Raw genomic sequence first — 19678 nt, 5'->3', positions numbered from 1 at the left:
ATATGATGGAGCTTGACCATTTAGAGCTTTATAAGTTAACAGTAGGATTTTAAATTCAATTCTGGATTTTACAGGGAGCCAGTGCAGAGAAGCTAAAACAGGAGAAATATGATCTCGTTTCTTAGTTCCTGTTAGTACACGTGCTGCTGCATTCTGAATTAGCTGGAGAGTTTTTAAGAAAGTAGTAGAACATGCAGCTTCAAATACAGTCCCAAATTAAATAAGGTTATTCTACCATGTATTTATGTTTTTCCTAAAACTATGCTCTGTGTTCAGGTTGTAACCCCAAACTGAGGAGCCAGGAAGGTTTGCTGCCACGTCAGATTGCCAAAGACGCTGGTCACAAAGCAGCAGCCAAGGAGCTTAGGAAAGCAGAGCGGCAACAGGGAAAAGGCAACAAATCCAGCAGTGTCACCCTCATGTCAGATCCTTGGAGCCTGACCCTCCACGACTGGTCTCATGAGTACGAGGCTGAATTACGGCAAGCCTTTGGGAACAAATCAGACACAGTTACCACTGAGATGTTTATTTCAGTGTTAGAAGAACTAAAAGCTCCTGTTGAACTAGACCAGCTCCAGACAGTCATCTCAGCCCATGATAAGGGAAAAGAGGGGTGTATCAACATCAGTGATTTCATCAAAGGTGTCAAGTACATCAAGAAACCATTCCTCCTCTCCTCGTACATGCCTAAAAAGAAAAAAGGAGAAAAGGGAGGAAAAGGAGGTAAGAAGAAGGGTAAATTTGTCCTCCCCATGCCCATTTGTACCCTCCCTCAGGAGCTAATGCCCCGGCGACCAGACGGGGGCCCACCCCATTTCATGATTGAGACATATTACAACCGCTCAGACATCAGCCGATTTGACCGTGATCACCCACCAGAACATCCTATAATGAACGATTCAGGATGGTATGTAGAACAGCCACAGAAGGTCTATGTCAATATCAACTACTGTGTGAAAAGTGGAGACCTGGAGTCTCTGGACCTCGCTCTCAGTCAGGGGGTTCCTGTGGATGTTCAAGACCAGTTTTACAAGACCCCGCTGATGGTGGCCTGCTCCAGTGGCAACTATGAAGTGGCTCAGTACCTCCTCAGTAAGGGGTGAGTCAGATCATCTTTGCTTTTCTTTTGGATTTTAGACTTTGGAAACAAAGATTTCACCACCTCCAGCAATACACAAATGCTTTTTAGTCCTATTTGTGAAACATGAATGTCTTGAGAGAATTTCTTCAAATTTGGTACAAACGTTCACTTGGACTCAAGGGATGAACTGTTTAGATTTTGATGGTCAGTGGTCAAAGGTAAAGATTGCTGTGACCTTGCATCCATCTCATTCTTGTGAAGGCAATATCTCAAATAGTGATTGCCTCATGAAGCCTCATGAAGCATCTTCTTCATTTTCTGAGCCCACTAGATGGTGCTCTTGGTTTAAAAACAGAGGCCCAAAGAATGGCTATTCAGTGTGTTTTAAACCTTTTGTTGAATAAAAAGCGCCAACTAGTGGGCTCAGAAAATAAAGAAAATGCTTCATGAGGCTTCATGAGGCCATCACTAATCTCAAGCACAAGATATTTCAAATTTGGCACAAACGTCCACTTGGAGTGAAGAATAAACTCACAGAGTTTTGTGGTCAAAGGTCAAGGTCAGTGTGACCTCATAAAATATGTTTTTGGCCATACCATAAGAATTTGTGTGCTAATTCTGACAAAACTTCACACAAATGTCAGGATAAAATGATGATGTGATGTTATTTTATATCCAAACAGTCAAAGGTCAGCTTCACTGAGACATCATAATGTTCTGCATAAAACACTTTCCTGGCGATTAATCTGCACCATATCTCAGGAGCAGAAGGGGAGACATTTGGTCAGATATGGAATTGGTGACACTCATCTTGGGTGTCCACCTTGAAACTGTGCTTATTGTATAGATCTTATGTGCTGCCGGGGTAAGGTGTGTGTGAAGCAGAAGAGAAGAGAAACTCGACGGGTGCATAGAAGGACACAACCACATGGCGGACATGATTTATCCCAGTTATAATGAATGGGTGAAAGATTATTTATCATAGTTAGGTAAAATAGATAAACAATAATTCTAATTTAAAGCCACTATAATCCATATTTTAATAGTAACAATGACTATGTTTACATGCACAAAATATTCAGGTTTTTTGTCTTTACTAAAAGATGGCAATATTCCTACTAAGCTGTTTACATGGCTAATGAAAATCTATATTCCACTATTCCAGTTTACCTCATCCATGAAATATAGAAAAGTGGAAGGGGGTATTGCGATATTTATGCATATCCAAAAACCTGTTGATATCCAAGTCTTTCACAATGTTTAAGATAGGGGTGTTTCTCCATCTGATCAGAAATGAAGCCTTTTTTTGGGTGTGCATCTCTACCCCAGCCTTGCAAACTCTTGGCAAGTTGGTTTGTGTACAGGGTGTCCATGATAATGCACAGAGCCTGCTTTAAAAAGCCAAGAGGCTGTGTGTCACAAGCTGCAGCAAAAACCCCAAGTGAGACACAGATTCTGAATGCACTGTATACATGTATACATACACAAATGCTCCTAAAACCAAAATATTATATCATATCCCCCATGTCTTAATTAAAAAGTTGTTCATCCATGAGAAGGCCTAACTTGGAATATCCAGACGGAATATATTGCTTACATGACCTGCATCAAATATGGAATATTGTCAGATTCAGAAATAGTGAAACATTAGTGTTCATGTACAAAGTAAGCGCATTCAACGTACCAAATGACAGCTGAAAACAATGTGATATTTTGAAAGAGGTCGCTTATAGTGATGAACCTATAAAGAATGATCTTTTGAACCTGCAGCTTCCTTCGGCATGTCATTTTCTGCCGCAGCATTTGGCTGTTGTGACTTGTCTGCACTACCTGCTCAGCAGCAGACAGACACAGTTAGAGACTAGCATCTAAGCACAGTGGAGCATTCCCACAGGAGTTGGTAGAGACCAAAAACAGAGTTAAAGGAGATATAAAATATTGGAGTTAAATTTGCCGGGTGGCCAAAAACACAACTCCAAATGAATGACTGCTGGTAGTGTAAATTGTAGAAGATTATAGCTTGTTGATATGTCAGAGTTGTCTACAACTTGGTTCTGTTGCCCCTAAGTGGCCTAAGAAACAGATATTGCAGATTTAAAGTTATAATTCATCACACCTTTGTTGATTTGGTGACATGTGGTAAGGGGTGGTATCAGCAAGTGTGGTTTGATACTACAGGTCCCAGAATTCTGCAGGCAGCACTCACTGAGCAGCTACTATGTCACTAAAGACAAAATAAAAACTGGTGTATCTGTTTGCACTGCAACCAAATAAAACTATGCAGAAAATGACAATGTCCAATTTTGTAGACTACATTTTTAAGAAAAGATCACTGTCAGTGCTAACCTCACAAAAACACCTGACAAAACATTGCAACTGCTTCACAATAAAGGCCAACCTGTGCTTCACTAGTTAAGTGTTTTAGTTACACTATAAAATGTGTTTCTTTTTATATGAAAAGTTTGTTTTTGATTGCATGGTACAAGTATAGGCTATTTAGACTCCCAGATCAGATTTATATTCAGTGTGTAACAAGGCCCATGCCCTGCTGATAACACGTGTATTCCTAACAGGGCGGATGTGAATGCGTGTGACCAATTCTTCTGGACCCCCCTCCACCATGCGGCTCATGCTGGCCAAGTGGAACTTATAGAGCTTCTGGTGGAGGCCGGGGCCAACATAGACGCACGGGCCCTCAGTGGAGGCACACCCCTCATGAGGGCCATCGAGAGCTCTCAACCCTCCTGTGTGGACTTCCTCATCAAGGCAGGCGCCAGTGTCAATGCAGAGAACAAGAAAGGTTTGACTGTAATCTGAAATATTGCAAAGTTCTTTTAAAATACTAATGCTGAAATCAATTTTATCTGGAATACTGTCAATGTATACTAGTGACAGATTAAAATAAACATATGAAAATATAACTGAATAACATAGTAAAAACATAAAACATAACATTTTGAGGAAACAACACAGAAAATGGGAGCCGCTGATTTGGTTGAAAGGCACAATCAATTCATAAAAAGTATTCAACCTTGTGGCAAGCTATCCCTCTGTTACTTGTACTTACTTGACTGACCATGTTTTGTTTTTCGTTTCAGAACAAAACTGCCTGGACATTGCCAGAGCTTTTGCAGACTCCAGAATAATCGACTTGGTCAAAGACAAAATGGATTCTCTGCCTAAACCAAAGGAGACAGCGAAGGGAAAGGGGGGCAAAGATCAAAAGCCTAAACCTGCTAAACCAAAGGTAACCACGTAACTCCATTAAAATCTTTTTACCAGCCTGCTACAATAAAAATCCTGTGGCTTCAATCTTTCTCATTTTCTTTGTATATGTGAAATGGAAAATTTCACTCTGTTCTGTATTCACTGTCCACAAAACCAATTCAGGCTCATTACTAATAATAAAAAGGGGGGGTGGGGCAGTAACTATGGAAATGAAGCTTTCCTTTTCTCTGGAGTCAACTTGAAAAGGTAATTTTCTGCATGTACAGCAGGGTTTTTTTTTTTTGGTTGCTCTCTGCTGGTGTAAAGGTGTATCATTTATTGAACTCAGATAGGCTAGCAGAAAAATCAGCTGCTGTATTGTTTCTCTCGCTGTGGTGTATGGGTTTGCCCTTAGGCCCGTGCCCTGTTTCAGAAAGCGGGTTTTGTGAAAACTCTGACTTAACCCTGAGATGAGGAAGAGGCTGTGGTAACTGATTCTGTCAACCTAACCTGCTTGCTGGCAGGTTTCTTTAACAAACTTTGAGTGTCTCTCTGCCAGCTACATACTGTTTCATTTTCTTATTGGTTCAGTCCGCATCAAAGCAATTACTGAAGCGCATTAATTAGTGGAATTTTGTTGTAGGCTATGTCAGAATCAGGATTGTGGTTGGATATAAGTTTGTTACTCTGGACCAACCGGAGAGAAAAAGCGATCAACTTATTTTACACCTGTGGAATTGGAGGTGCTCATGAATGCCTACAGCGAATATCTATATACATATATTTCATAAAAAAAAGTAACACAGCTAAAGCTGCCAAGGAGAGAGAGGCGGCATGTGAAATTTAGCAAGCAGAATCCTCTTTGACAGGATGTTGGTGGCTCAGTGGATAGAGCAGGCATCCCATATATATGGCTTTTGCCGCAGTGGCCCGGGTTCGACTCCGGCCTGTGGCACCTTGCTGCATGTTACTCCCTTTGTTTCTCTCCTCCTTTCACGCTTAACTGTCCTGTCAATTTAAGGCAAAATTCCCCCCCAAAAAACATTAAAAAAGAATACTTGCTATTTTCAGCAGCTATTTTAAGCACATATAGATGGTTGATGACTTATTTGAAATTTGAATCCTTTAAAAACTATCATACCCAAGAACCCCCCCCCCACCCCCCCTTCGCCACCCAGCAAAAATCTCACTCTGAACTGACATCAAAACTTGAGAGCCCTGCCATTAATTTACATTTAACCACACTTAATTAAAATCGTAGCATACAGGTGAAAAGGTGGTGGAATGGTTTGGAATAAAATCTGATTTTCATGTACGTACAATCTCACAGGGGAAAAACACTCTTGAGAGCAGCTCAAAATGAAATAGGCTATAAAAACATAATTCAAACAGGTAAGGCATATTTTACTTGGCCACGACTGTACCTTTCTTTAGTTTTATACATATTTGATTTATTAAACAAAGTAGCTTAAATAACCTGTCATTCAGTGGCTATTTCATTATGTACTGTAGGCCACCAATATTATGTATACCGTTGACAACGTAGCGCGATGCACAACATTTGCTCTGATGAGAGCGCACGTCCACAGTGTGTCAGATTTGATAGGTGTGGCAGGTAAATGATTGAGCCTAATGAAAAACGGTACCGTTCAAACAGATATTCATTGGGGAAAGACAACACATCTAAACGGGGTCTGAAGATCCTCTCTCGGCGTAAAGCATTGCGAATTAATTCTGCCTCGATATCGATGGGATTTCCTACATACCAACAACTCGTGTGTCTGCCGGCTTGCTTCAGGCTTGGCAGTAGGGAGGAGAGAGGGTGAACTCAGGGTTTCTTACAGAAAACCTGCCAGCGAGCAGGTTAGGTTCACAGAGTCAGTTGCCATGGTGATTGACTCAGAGTTTGACTCTCTTTCTGGAACTGAAAACCCAGCGTTTCCCTCATTTCAGGGTTAACATACTCAGAGTTTTCACTAAACCCGCTTTCTGGAATACCCCCCAGCTCTTCTGCAACCGAAAACTCCAAGTTTTCCATCTCAGGGCTCGTCATCTCAGAGTTGAGGGTTAGACTCAGTTTTTGTAAAACCTGCTTTCTGAAACAGGCCTGTGCACTACAAAGCAGGTTCAACATCCCTAGGATATCTTTTGGTTATCTGGCTTCACTAACCCTAACATTGTTTGTCTTGATTACTGGTATCATGAAGCTGGTTATCAACTAGCTCAGTCAACTATGGGTTTTCCTATCTAGCCATGAGCATGCACATGTCAACAGGGCAGGGTTGTTATTATGAGTGACATTATCAGAACCACGAATAAAGTAGGCCTTATTCATATGATAAGAAATGAAATGGTGATACTACTTACCGGCAGGAATGTTCTGTTTTAGGAGCAAACGATAGCTTGTAATCTTAAAACAGAATAAAAAGATGTAGAAACACCAGAAATAATTTTTAAATAGTCAAAGTAGGTCAAGACTTAAAAAATATGTATCAGTATTATTTTCACCTAAGTAGCCTAAAGAGTGAACATTTTTTGCTATTTGGTTCGATGCTAAGAAAACTTTATTTGAAAAAGAGAGTGGGAATAGAAAGCCTGGAACAATAATATTATTCTACTCACCTCGAAAAGAAAAGAAAAGCTACTTTTTTTGTGATTGGTCAGTGGTTAGGATATTGACAGAAGAGTTTTTAATTGCAACCTGAGCCCGATGGGTCCTGAAAAGCCCAAGTTGGACTGGGTTAGGGCCAAATATGTGTTGCTGATTAAAATTTAAATCCAACATATATTATAAATATTATATATTGATATGAATTGATTGATATCATCTCCCATTTCTTTTGCTGTGGCCTGGTGGCCAGCAACTGATCCTCAGCTTGTAACCTGCTTCAGAGTGGGATAGCTGTTAAAGCACAAGTTACCACGTTGATTTATCCTGTTACAAAGTGAACAAGATTTGTATTACTAACAACAACTAGGGTAAACCCTGAAGTTACTTAGCTAATTTCAAACCCTGCTTCGCAGTACAGGTCTGTAGTTACATGGTGAGCCACCGCAGCCAGTTGAAAAAGGTAAACCATCAGGCATTATAAATGCAACTGAAAGTAGGTGAGTGCACTTACCGGAGTGGAAGTTGTCGTCCTTCTCCTTGCTGCTGCTGCTGCTTCTCACTGTCTGAGCGCACCTTAAAGGGACAGTGTGTTGGATTTGGTGGCATCTAGTGGTGAGGATGCAAATTGCAACCATCTAAACACCCCTCCTCTCAGCCCTTGCTAATGTACAGATGCAGCCACTTCAAATTTCCCACGCCATCCGAAAGCCTTCCGGATGCCTGCCAACTTCCAGGCAAATACCATTCCCCCCCACCTCTCTGGGGGTGTGCCTAGATTCCACACTCACCATGAGATGGCGCTTCCCTCACAGAAACACAAAAACTAACAAAGATTTAGAGGTGCTTGTTTTAAAGTTTAAGTTTATTTACTTTATTAATCCCCCTGAGGGGAAATTCAATGTTTTCACTCTTGCTTGTCAATTACACACAGGTCCGAAAGACACACACATGCACAAACAGGACCTATACATGCACAAAGTGGAGAGATATCAGAGTGAGGGGGCTGCCCTTGGTGAGGCGCCCCGAGCGGTTGGGGGTTTCAGTGCCTTGCTCAAGGGCACCTTGGCAGTGCCCAGGAGGTGAACTGGCACCTCTCCAGCCACCAGTCCACGCTCCATATTTTGGTCCGGACAGGGACTCGAACACGTGACCCTCCGGTTCCCAACCCAAGTCCCTATGGACTGAGCTACTGCCGCCCCATTGTACTTTACCTAGTAGTATTTCCATTCTATGCTACATTATTAATCTACTCCAGTGTCTCAGATGCGAATATTACACTTTTATTGCACTACTTTTATCTTAAAGATTTAGTTTGGCCTACTAGTTACAGTACTTTTGTGCAATGATATAAATTTGTTTATTTGTTTATTTATTTGTTTGTTATATTATTGCAGGTTACAATAAGCCACCCAGCAGTATTTAAGTTAATAGAATGACCACCTTTATCTGCTGCAGCATTAGTGTTATAAATGCATTAGTTATTAAGGAAAACCTAAAATGGTGCTATAATTGGCCCAGGTCTCCCCTATTTGAAAATATTGACTTAGTCTCTCAGAATAATGAGAAACATTCTGAAAATAACTTTGTGCCTGAAAATAATTACTTAAATCATTTCGAAAAGTTGCTCATTAATTACATTAACATTTGTTAAGAGACAAAATCATTTTTTTTGGTTTATAATGTGAAGAATTGTAAAATATCACTTTTATGTGGTAGTTCAGACATCGACAGGGACGATGTGTGAATGTTTGCATCAAAAGTTCGTATAGCCCACTTAGTGTGTTGATCTGAGTGAGTGGGAAACCTATTCAGATGGAAACACTCACCCATTCAGAAGGAATGAAAAGGTTCATGGTAATGCTAATTATGTGTTTGAGCTCTCTGACCTTCCAAGATAAACAGGACCACATTATGTCGCGTTAGTGAAAGTAGTTCACTCCTTTTCAGTTACACTCTGCAGGCTATGTGCAGCTTGACCATCGTTGCGGCTGCATGTGAGGATGAAATGCCAATTTCAGCCTGTGATCTCTCACTAACTGACTGACAGCCTCATCGAAGTGACAATATAAAAAATCCTCATATTTAAAACTAACAAAATTTGTTAGTTTAGTGACATTTTACAGCTCTTCATATTTAAGACTAACAAAATGCGTTTCTGCACATGGTTACAATTCTCCTCTGCTCTCTGTATCGCGCACGGCGGAGTCGTGTTGGCAACCATGCACCGCTCCACACCGACGCACCTCTGCCACCGTACAGTCACAGATGTGTTTCAGCATGACACGATCCATCAGACACATGAACGCGCTCAAATGGTCATCAGTATTACGGCGTGCATATGTGCATGTGTCAAGACGTTCTGTGACTGCGCTCTCCCAGTGCGTAATCCTGGCTGTATACGCTTCCACACGGTCCCATCTTTTCCAGTTGAATGGCCCTCACACAGATCTGGTTGATCCGACACTATACAAAATAAAGAAAATTTGTTTTGCAAGTGCAGTAATCTTGCTAGAACCTACTGAATGATATATATATATGTATATATATATATGTATGTACATATATATATAGTATATATATATATGTATATATATATGGGCACGACCAAGGGATGCTCCTGCCCCCCGCTCTGCTCTCAGTGTCCTCAGTGGGGCTTCAGAGCATGGTCTGGATGGTGTGGCCAGGGTAGGTCCAACCTTTTTGATGTTGGGTGGGGCCTCCTCCACGGGCAGCAGGGTTGCGGTGTGGCCCTGGCATCCGAATAACGCCAGGGCCACACCGCCCGCGGAAGCGCCGCGAATAGCCTCGAAGCGCCGAGAAGTGAAGGCAGTATCCTTTCGGCGCCCATGTTAACCGACTGTGTCATCTACACTGGCTGCGCCGTGCCGGGAAGCTCCGCGGCAGGCTCTCGATTTGCAGCGGTCAGTTCGGCGTCTGGTCTATTTTCTGCGCGAGCCGCGAGCGAATGTGTCAAGCCAGGCAGTGAAAAATAACAGCTGGGAGCAGAATCGCTTGTCGACGGCGCGGAGAAATGCGCGTCTGATGTGAACGGAGATTCTCCGGCGCGCGCGAGAATTTCGGTGCGCTGCACTTCGCAGGCAGTGTGGCCCTGGCGTAAGAAGTGCCGCACCACGGATGGGTTGGTGGCAAAGGCTTTTCAGTCTTTAGCCATGGCCTCTCGGCTGGCGAACACGAATGTCCTCCTAATGGTGTTCCTGGAGGGGCTGATATGGGATCTGGTATCCAAGAGCCCAGCTGAACTTCTGTCAGAAATGGCAGAGGTAGTGGATACAGTGATCCAGGGTGCTAGCACTCAGGCCAGGGTCCTGGGTAATTCCCTGGCGCAACTGACCATGACTCGGCAGCATATTTGGCTGAGTCAGTTGGGTTTACCGGATTCAGACTGGGCTGCAGTCATGGATGCCAGGATAACTCCTGGAGAGGTGTTTGGGCTGGCAGCAGAGGCTGCGTCGGATGAGGCTCAGAAGGTTTGGCAGTGTACACAGTCCATTCACCAGCCTGGACGGTCGAGGCGTGTCAGCCTCCAGCGGCCTCGTTTTGCTAAGCGCGACCCCTCCCATAGCTCTGATAGAGCGGGACAGGGGGTTCCACCACAGCAGTCACAGGGCAATGAGCGTTCTCGCCCACACTCCAGAGAGCGCGCTGGTCGGCGCCTGTGTCAAAACAACGCCTCGCCCATTGGATAGTGGACTTGATTGCCCTGGCTTATGTGCAGGCTGGGGTAGATCCCCCCTCAGGACTTGGCGCACACTCTACAAGGGCAATGGCTACCTCATGGGCGCTGTTTCGGGGCACTCTGTTGGAGGATGTGTGTGATGCAGCAGGATGGGTATCCTCTTTGACTTTCACCAGATTTTGAATCTGGCTTCATCCGCTGTGTCTTTTTCAGTTCTTGGGGTAGCTGCGAATACCTGAGTTAATGTTTTTTTGTACTTGAGCAGTTTGGCTCATGCTCCAGGATGTTTTTGTTGCCATTTGGACTGTTTATTTAACTTTATTTATATGGCACTTTTCATACGACAGTAACACAAAGTGCCTCACAGAGGTTAAAAACAACAAAGATCCAAAACAGAAAACAAAAACACTATGGTTTACAATAAAATGTTTCAACTGAACTTGATTGTGTTCTGTTGCTTATTGCGTGACTCTTGAACTACCCGGCCTTTTTGGTCTTTGAGTGGTGCCACCTCACTCTCCTCGTGACTGATTTGGTATACTGTAGTCACATGGTTACAGGTTCACTGAAATGAAATAAAACGAATGTTTACACATGTAAACACGGTTTTATGAATGAAAGTGAACCTAACCCATCACTGTCATTCGGTAGTGAAGGTTAGCCCTGCTTTCCTTCCCAGTCGGTAGAAAGAGGAAGAGTGTGTGGGTGCATGGGGCTTAGTAGGGAGCCAAGCACCCACAGGTGTGATTAATTTGGTATAATGCTTCTGATCCGAGGATGTGGTCACATGGTTACAGGTTCACTTTCATTCATTAAACCATGTTTACATACGTAAACATTTGTTTTTATGCTTTTTGCAATCAAAATGTTTTTCACAAGTCATAATTCTTTTTTTCCTTTTACAGCACCTGAGGATTTCCCTAATACCTGGAACAATCATTACTGCCCCATAAGGTTCTTATGCAATGGAAACATTATTTACATCTTCAGTAAACAGAACGAACCGTAGATACGACCTGGCAGCGGGAGACATTTTTTATATAGTAGTCCGTTAAGCTCATGGAACCCTTTGGCCCAGCTATTAGCCATAAAGCTAACATTATGCAAACAAATTTGGCAGTATGTTTAACAACAAGACTAGCTAGCTAGCTAGCTATCCAGCTATGTTATTGTCCCCAGATCTGCGTCAAGATTTTCACGAACAACCATGTGTAATCTTACTTACAGTCATAGTCTGAAGTAGCGAGTTGAATAGCAAACTGAATGTGAAATGACTGCTTAAGTTCAGAGGGTGTGTTTCAGTCTCCACCGTCTGGTGTTCAGAGGATGGGGCATAAAGCACTACTCTTAGTGTGGCAAATTAATTGTAAACAGAGGATCTGACTGTCTCCCTCACTCACATTAGATACAGGCTGATACTATTACGTAGCTGGCACATTAATTTAGAATGGTGAACAGACAATTTCACTGTAACTACTTTGTAGGTGTCCATTATCTGTTTTTAACACCCTTCAGTCAATCAGAATGGAGTATTCACCCAGACCATGGTCTAAGGCCTCCTACTGTAGTTTTCAGGTAATGTCAAACTACCATACAGTATATAACCACTCCCTATATACAGTAGATATGTTGGGCTTATTAGCTAACCAAAGCACAACAATTCTTAGTCTCAGGTAATGACATACAATGATGAAAACATAATTATGAATATAATATTTGAGTCCTGCCTATGGGTCCCCTTCAGTCCTACAAACTGTCCCTTTAACTTATGTCAAAGTAAAACTTAACTCACATGTGACTGGAGGTAATCTCCCACCTTGGTTTTTATCTGTGTTCTCCAGCCTCTTCCTTCAGCATGAGAAACCTAAACCTGTACACAGATCTGATTACTATAAGGCAGCAACTTGTAAGCAAATTAGAGCAGATGTGTTATGTTACAACTACAATATGTTAGAACTTTACTTTGCCTTTCCTTTAATCTGACATAATTTATTGGTTTTGTCATAAGGACTGTGGAAGTAGCAAGTGGTGTTGTAGCACAAATTTATCATGAATATTCACAGTTCAATATTGCTACAAGCAGCAGTTCTGGGGGGTAAGAGAATGTCCATCAAACGGAATAAATTACACACAGGCATATTATGGAGCTTTGTACACACTGCACTTTTCTTTTAAATCATAAATGAGGAAAGCACAGGGGCAATCAAGCCCACTTCCTGTTTCTGCTCTTGCAGTGGCCTGCAATAAATGACAGATGACAATGTTGACAGACCTGCAGAAATTCACTCTATATGAAACTGATTAGCCCCTTAAACCTCCATCCACTGTTACTTATGAGCAAGCCAATCACTGTTAATAATGCATGCACCCTCAAGTCAAAGTACATGCTTTTCATTGTGATGTATTCTACTTACTTATAGCTTTGAACCTGAACGATTACTTATCACATTTACGTTCACATGCAGGATTCTGTAAATGAGGCAGACACACATGTAAAATATGGCCATAATTCCAGTGTTTTAAATCAGCTGTTTTTGCCTGATATCAGAATTGTCAACTCGTTACACTCTGTTTTCATCTGTATCGGCCTCATCCTAACGTAATTTTAAAGGCGCTGTATGTAAGAATGCGGCCAAAACGGTTACTGCACTCAAATTCAAAATACTGCCGCGAGTCGTGTCCGCCCCCCCTCCCCTACAGATTCGAGGTTGCTGGACAGCAGCACGCTGGAGAGTGATTTGTTTGCCTACAGGCGGCTGCCGTGGCAGGGCCGCGTCGCCGCGTCCTTGATCTTCGGTTTTCCAGCGGACCATTCGAGCAAGTCCGGCTTCTCTGCTGCTAACGCTGCTGCTAACGCTGCTGCTGGGATTCAGCAGAGGAGGAGCCGGCTGCTAATGCTATGTACCGGGACACTGCTAATGCTGCTGCCAGGGACCCGGCAGAGGAGGAGCAGGCTGCTAATGCTATGTACCGGGACACTGCTAACGCTGCTGCCAGGGATCCGGCAGAGGAGGAGCCGGCTGCTAATGCTATGTACTGGGACACTGCTAATGCTGCTTGCCGTGCTGCTGTAGCTCAGCCGTAACTGTAACTGATGCTGAGACTCTACTGACTGCGTGACTGGTAGACGGCGGTGGGTGGCGCAACAGGCCAAAACACAAATTCAAAACATAAACATGATTTGCGGACTGTAAAAAAATTTTTTAAATACGAATATTGTGGCTGTACTATTGTTGTCGATGAGATCAGTATGTTATATGAACATTATTCCTTAGTCTCTGTGACATATTAGGATGATTTTACGACTATTTGCTTTAGATTTCTTACATATAGCTCTTTTAAGTCCACACCGATGCATAGCTGTGTCAGTAGACCTGTTTTCCTGGGTTTTAAGACTGGAGCGGAGCTAAGTAAAACAAACTACAATGTTTAGCGGTATTGAGAAGAACTGTTGATTTATAACAGCCTCAATAGCAGTGTCTACAGTGTCTAAAGCGCTTGCCTTTTTTGTTATTATTCCTCATTGATCCACTTTCCAATTCTTGACAAGAGCTTGACAACAGTGTCAGTGCCACCTGTAGTCTTTTTCAGTCTATAATAAACAGTACAATTGACTCACAAAAAATTCAGATAAACTGTCTAGACAGGAAATATTCCTACACCTATTTTCCTAAGTTAACAGAGAAATACAACTGCACACTGTCTGAATTCATGTTTTCTCTTTTTTTAGAACATGTTAACTTTTGTTTTGCTTTAGAAAACTGCCCTGAAGAAAGCTCTTTGCTCCGCTCCGCTCGGCCCTCTCTTAGCCCTCAGCAGCCCCAAACCCCCACCCCCCCATGCACACGCTGCAATTATCCCCGGTCGTCTTTCACGCCGTGCGTGATGTCATCGGGTTATTCTTGTCCTATTTTTATTACTTTTACTATTATTTCAGTCACTGTGTCTGTTCATGTGCCAGCTGAAATGTTATTGTGGTCACCTAAAAAGCCCCAGCAGGTGACAGGAGCTCCATTTGAGGTACCGTACACAAACATACAAGTCACTGAATCCTCCACAATAAGTTCCTACAAATGTTTCACAATAAAGGCCTATTTAGAAAATGGAGGGATTCTCTCAGCCGAGGTTATAAGGGGCTTTTAATTTGAAACACATTCAGAAAGTGTTGAGTTTGAAATGACGGCGCGATGCATTAACTTTATCAAGGCAAACAGGAGCAGATAAAAAGTAAAAATATAAAGATACAGAGGGATTAATAAATAACGGCCCTTTTATAATGTAGTCTGTTTCAAATGAAACTGGTAGCCTCTGCAGTTGTGGTGAGTAAAAGCCCCGCCACTATTTTTTAATTTTCTTACTTTAAGTCAGCGGTTCCCAAACTTTTTTTGCAGCGCACCCCCTTCTACGTCCCAACCGGGTTGACGCACCCCCAGTCCCCCCTTCAAAAAGAAGAAGGGAAAAAAAACGCAACAAAGCTTTGTTTTATCGCCATATAAAGACTCATGTTTAATCATGCGCAAATAACCACACGCATGACAATAACAACAATCAACAAAGTTTCAATATAATGCAACAAAGTTACGCACAAGCTTCCACTTTTAAGAGGATGAGTGACAGACACAGGCTCAGTAACAGAAAGCACGATTTTGACATAAATGTTATATTTTCAGCCGCGTAAAAGAAAAATTGCAGCAATATTAAATGACCGTGGAGCTAACATCAACATCATCATAACACAACGGTTATGGAAATTAGAACGACAGTACATTGAATTGAATTGCAATGAAGTTACAAACGAACATTAAAGAGCATAGGCTCAGAAACAGATAAAATAAATAAAAACGAGGATCAATCTGAAACTTTTCAAGTGCGACAATAAAATTACACACGATCCACAACATAAGTAACAAAGAGCATAGGCTCAGAAACATAAAATAAATTAAAAGAGGATCCATCTGGAACTTTTCAAGTGCAGCGCAAAAGTCGCTCAGCCTGCAGCGAGAGAGAGAGAGGGAGGGGGGGTGGGAGACGGGGAGGAGGATGTGTGAGTATTCCCAGTAGGCCTATATTTGTAGCAATAATATCAATACCATTTGGACAAATACTTACCCATATTAATGCGACGGGTGGGCTTGCATCTTGGCACAAAGCTCTCCGAAGTTTGGCGCAATGGAAGACAGTTTAAGCCTCAAATCCTTCTCAACAGCATCCAGTCTTTGCCGATGTTTAGTTTTAACTGCTGCCATAGCAGAGAAACCAGCCTCGCAGAGATAAGTTGTGGCGAAGGGCATCAAAACTCTCAAGGCTTGCTTTGCCAGGACTGTGTATGATGTCAGTGACTCGGTCCAAAAATCCACAAGTGGCTTTCGTTTGAACTGCAACTGCAGTGCTCCATTAGATGACAGCTCAATCAGCTGCTCCTGCTCGTGAAATGACAGCTGTGGGACGGGCAGGGAAACTTCAAATGGATTGCGAATCCAATCCAAGCGTGAGATGTGTCCATAGGTGGGAAGTGTTTCCGTAGCTGCTCGGTGAGTTGGTTGAGGTGTTCAATTATGAGACTTTTCACATGCTCACCCAGGTCCACGTCATTTTCCCCCAAGAACTCGTGAAGCGTAGGGAAACACAAATGTGTGTTCCCACTCACACAACTCGCCCAGAACCGTAGCTTCTTTATCATGGCCTCAATCCTGTCTTGTGTGTTGAACACAGTTACACTGACTCCCTGCAGACTTAGATTGAGTTCATTCAGAGTTGAGAAGATGTCCGCTAGATAGGCGAGCCTCTTCAGAAAATCTTCGTCATGCAGACTGGAGGCCAAATGAAACGGATTCTCCTCAAAAAACTGCTGCAGTTTGTGCCGGAGTTCAAAGAGGCTTGTCAGCACTTTGCCGCGGGACAGCCAACGCACCTCTGTGTGCAGAAGCAGTGATTTGTGTTCGCTGCCCATCTCATTACATAACAGTGTGAATAGTCTTGAATTTAGCGGGCGAGCTTTGATGAAGTTCACCAGTTTGACTGCGTTGTTCAGCACTGCAAGTAGATCAGCTGGCATGTTTTTGGCTGCTAGGGCCTCTCTGTGAACGCTGCAGTGTAACCAGCTGATGGATGGACAGACTCTCCTAATATGAGCTATAAGCCCCGTGTGTTTCCCCGTCATCGATTTTGCCCCATCTGTGCAAATTCCCACACAGCGCTCCCAGTCGATCCCATTGGTCCTCATAAAAACGTCAATTAAATTGAAGATTTCCTCTCCTGTTGTTCGGGTAGCAAGGGGCCGACAGAACAAAAAATCTTCTTGTACCGTTCCTTCAAAAAGGTAACTGACATACACAAGAAGATTGGCCAGATTTGCAACATCTGTAGACTCGTCTACTTGCAGAGAGTAAAACTCACTTTTCTTCACACGGCTGACTAGTGTAGCCAGGATGTCTTCAGACATGGCATCAATGCAGTGCGACACAGTGTTATTGGACACAGGAATCATGTCCAACTTTTTTGCCTCTTTCTCTCCAATCATACACTCCACCATCTCTTTGGCCGCTGGCAAACACACGTCTTCGGCAATTGTGTGCGGCAGCCCCTTTCTCGCTACTCTGTAACTGAGCAGATATGAAGCCCGTAATGCGTCTTTCATAGACCCAACGCATGAATGAAACTGCATTTTTTTTGGCTTTTCTGCAACTCCTCCAACTTTGTTTTAAAAAATGTAAGGGGCTTTTGACTTATATTGCCATGTTTCGTGTGCAGGTGACGACGGAGATAAGAAGGCTTCAGACAGCTGTTTGCTAGAACCTCACTGCACACCACGCACTGAGGCTTTGGGCGATCTGTATCGCCGATCCAAGTGAAGCCCAGACCCAGATAATTTTCATCATATTTCCTTCTTTTTTTCCCCATCTGGTGTTCACCCTCATCACCTCTTTTTTGCCATCTCCTTCCCTCCTCTTCGGTTTCCTCCGGCGCATCTTTTCCTGACTCCCGCTCATTTTCTTCTCTCGGATCCGTTCCTATTCTCTCCGTCTCTGTTGCCACCAAATCCTCACTCCCTCTTGGTCCCTCTCCTCCTTCATGACTGACAACTTTGTCATGAGACGTCCCACTTGACAGTTTCCCTGATTTCAGCCAGTTAAGCATATTTGAAAGAATGAATGAAACGAGTTGGCGCGCATATAGCCTACAGTGCGTAGAAGAAGACAGTGGCTGTCTTCTTCTATGTTTCTATCAAAAACTAATAAATTATAGTTTTTGATTTAAAATAAAAGGGATTACAAAGGAAATGTTTATTGTTCATGTTTTTTATTGTATGGAAAAATCCCACTTAAAAAACAACACTGTAATTGTGTAGGCCTAATATTAATTACACCAGACCACCATTACATTTTTCATCTCGCGCACCCCCTGGTGGCAGCTCACGCACCCCCTGGTGGCAGCTCGCGCACCCCCTGGTGGCAGCTCGCGCACCCCCTGGTGGCAGCTCACGCACCCCCTGGTGGCAGCTCACGCACCCCTGGGGAATCCCTGCTTTAAGTCATCTGGTGAAAATTCTATTTTTTAATGTCGCAATATATATTGCAAAAATAATAATAATAAAAAAAATCGCAATGTCAGTTTTTTCCAATATCGTGCAGCCCTAGTATTTAATATTCATTCATTGTGCAAAATAAGAAAAAGCATGTTGGCAGATTCTGATAGTTCATTAAGCCAATATCGGCCAATACCGATGATGTGCTGGTGTTATTGTGCATCCCTAATTTTCCAGCTAAATGCTGCTCCGTCGTGATGGTCTCGTGAAACTCATCACCTCTGAGGTGCTTTCAGGGATGTTGTTTTGCTGCAGGCTGACGCAGAAGTTAGCATCACCCTGGTACTCTTGTCAAAAAGCCTATGCGATTTTTCAATTTGATTTTAGATTATTGCACAAAATTAGCTCTGTGGCAAGCAAACCTTTATGGTACTTGCACATTTAGTTCAGCAAGATAATCTTCATAAATGAACACCACTTTATTATTTTTGAAGCCTGAATGCAATACCTAGAATTAAGAAGCTAATGTTAGGCTACAAATGACCTACATCATGGTAGCATGACTTTACAATAAGGTCGTGAAGCCGTCAGTGTTTTGCGTGATGGCATTCTGTAGTCTTTTTGAGCCACTTGTTAGCAACCCCCTTTTTAAAATACATAAAAGCTTAAAATGTGTCAGTGTGATTTTTACTGATGTATGTTGTGTCATAGAACAAAATGTGAAAGTCCTATAAGCTTGTGTTAAGCACAGACCTTATTTACATCTGACATTTAACCAAAAACCCATTGACTTCAAGATGAGGGAACCATCTTGAAGTCAACCACCACTCAAATACCAACTCATTTCTTGGTTTTAGGAGTCAGGGGCACTCTATTTGCAAGAATCATGAACACAACCAATCAGAGGCGAGGGGTCTTTGACAAGGTTGTCAATCATGTCAATCACTGCTCATGAACCGTGGTCAGACTGTTAAACTAGGCAGCGTTGATCAAATATCAAGATTATGTTACTGCATTGTCGATTTCTCACCTCAGACATTTTCAGAAACATATTTTAGTGAGTGTTTAGCTGTAAAATGAGAAAGTTTGTGACCCCGCTACCATGTTGGAGCTGAAACCAAGCACAACCCACTGGTTGGGGCAAACTTTCTCATTTGACAACTAAACAGCACACTAGGGGTGTGCCATATCATCTCATTCACAATAATAACAGTATAATTTTCAATCAATCAATCAATCAATTTTATTTATAAAGCCCAATATCACAAATCACAATTTGCCTCACAGGGCTTTACAGCATACGACATCCCTCTGTCCTTATGACCCTCGCAGTGGATAAGGAAAAACTCCCCAAAAAAAACCCTTTAACGGCGGAAAACAACGGTAGAAACCTCAGAAAGAGCAACTGAGGAGGGATCCCTCTTCCAGGATGGACAGACGTGCAATAGATGTCGTACAGAACAGATCAGCATAATAAATTAACAGTAATCCGTATGACACAATGAGACAGAGAGAGAGAGAGAGAGAGAGAGAGAGAGAGAGAGAGAGAGATGCAGG

General features: G+C 42.7%; 1 protein-coding gene and 1 long non-coding RNA gene across 2 annotated transcripts in view; one reads left to right on the top strand and one right to left on the bottom strand.

The window, feature by feature from the left end:
* LOC126399102 (uncharacterized) overlaps nt 1-19678 on the bottom strand; it is a 422917-nt gene that overhangs the window by 867 nt on the left and 402372 nt on the right. The window lies entirely within an intron of this gene.
* ankef1a (ankyrin repeat and EF-hand domain containing 1a) overlaps nt 1-19678 on the top strand; it is a 43218-nt gene that overhangs the window by 17739 nt on the left and 5801 nt on the right. Inside the window, exons 7-9 of the mRNA XM_050058856.1 lie at nt 277-1099; nt 3655-3881; nt 4180-4328. Coding sequence (XP_049914813.1) covers nt 277-1099; nt 3655-3881; nt 4180-4328 — 1199 coding nt within the window. The remainder of the gene's footprint in view (nt 1-276; nt 1100-3654; nt 3882-4179; nt 4329-19678) is intronic.

The sequence above is a fragment of the Epinephelus moara genome, chromosome 12 (genome assembly GCF_006386435.1).
Source record: "Epinephelus moara isolate mb chromosome 12, YSFRI_EMoa_1.0, whole genome shotgun sequence".
Taxonomy (NCBI): Eukaryota; Metazoa; Chordata; class Actinopteri; order Perciformes; family Serranidae; genus Epinephelus; species Epinephelus moara.
The sequence above is the reverse complement of the archived record's forward strand: the minus strand, read 5'-3'. Positions and strand labels throughout refer to the sequence as shown.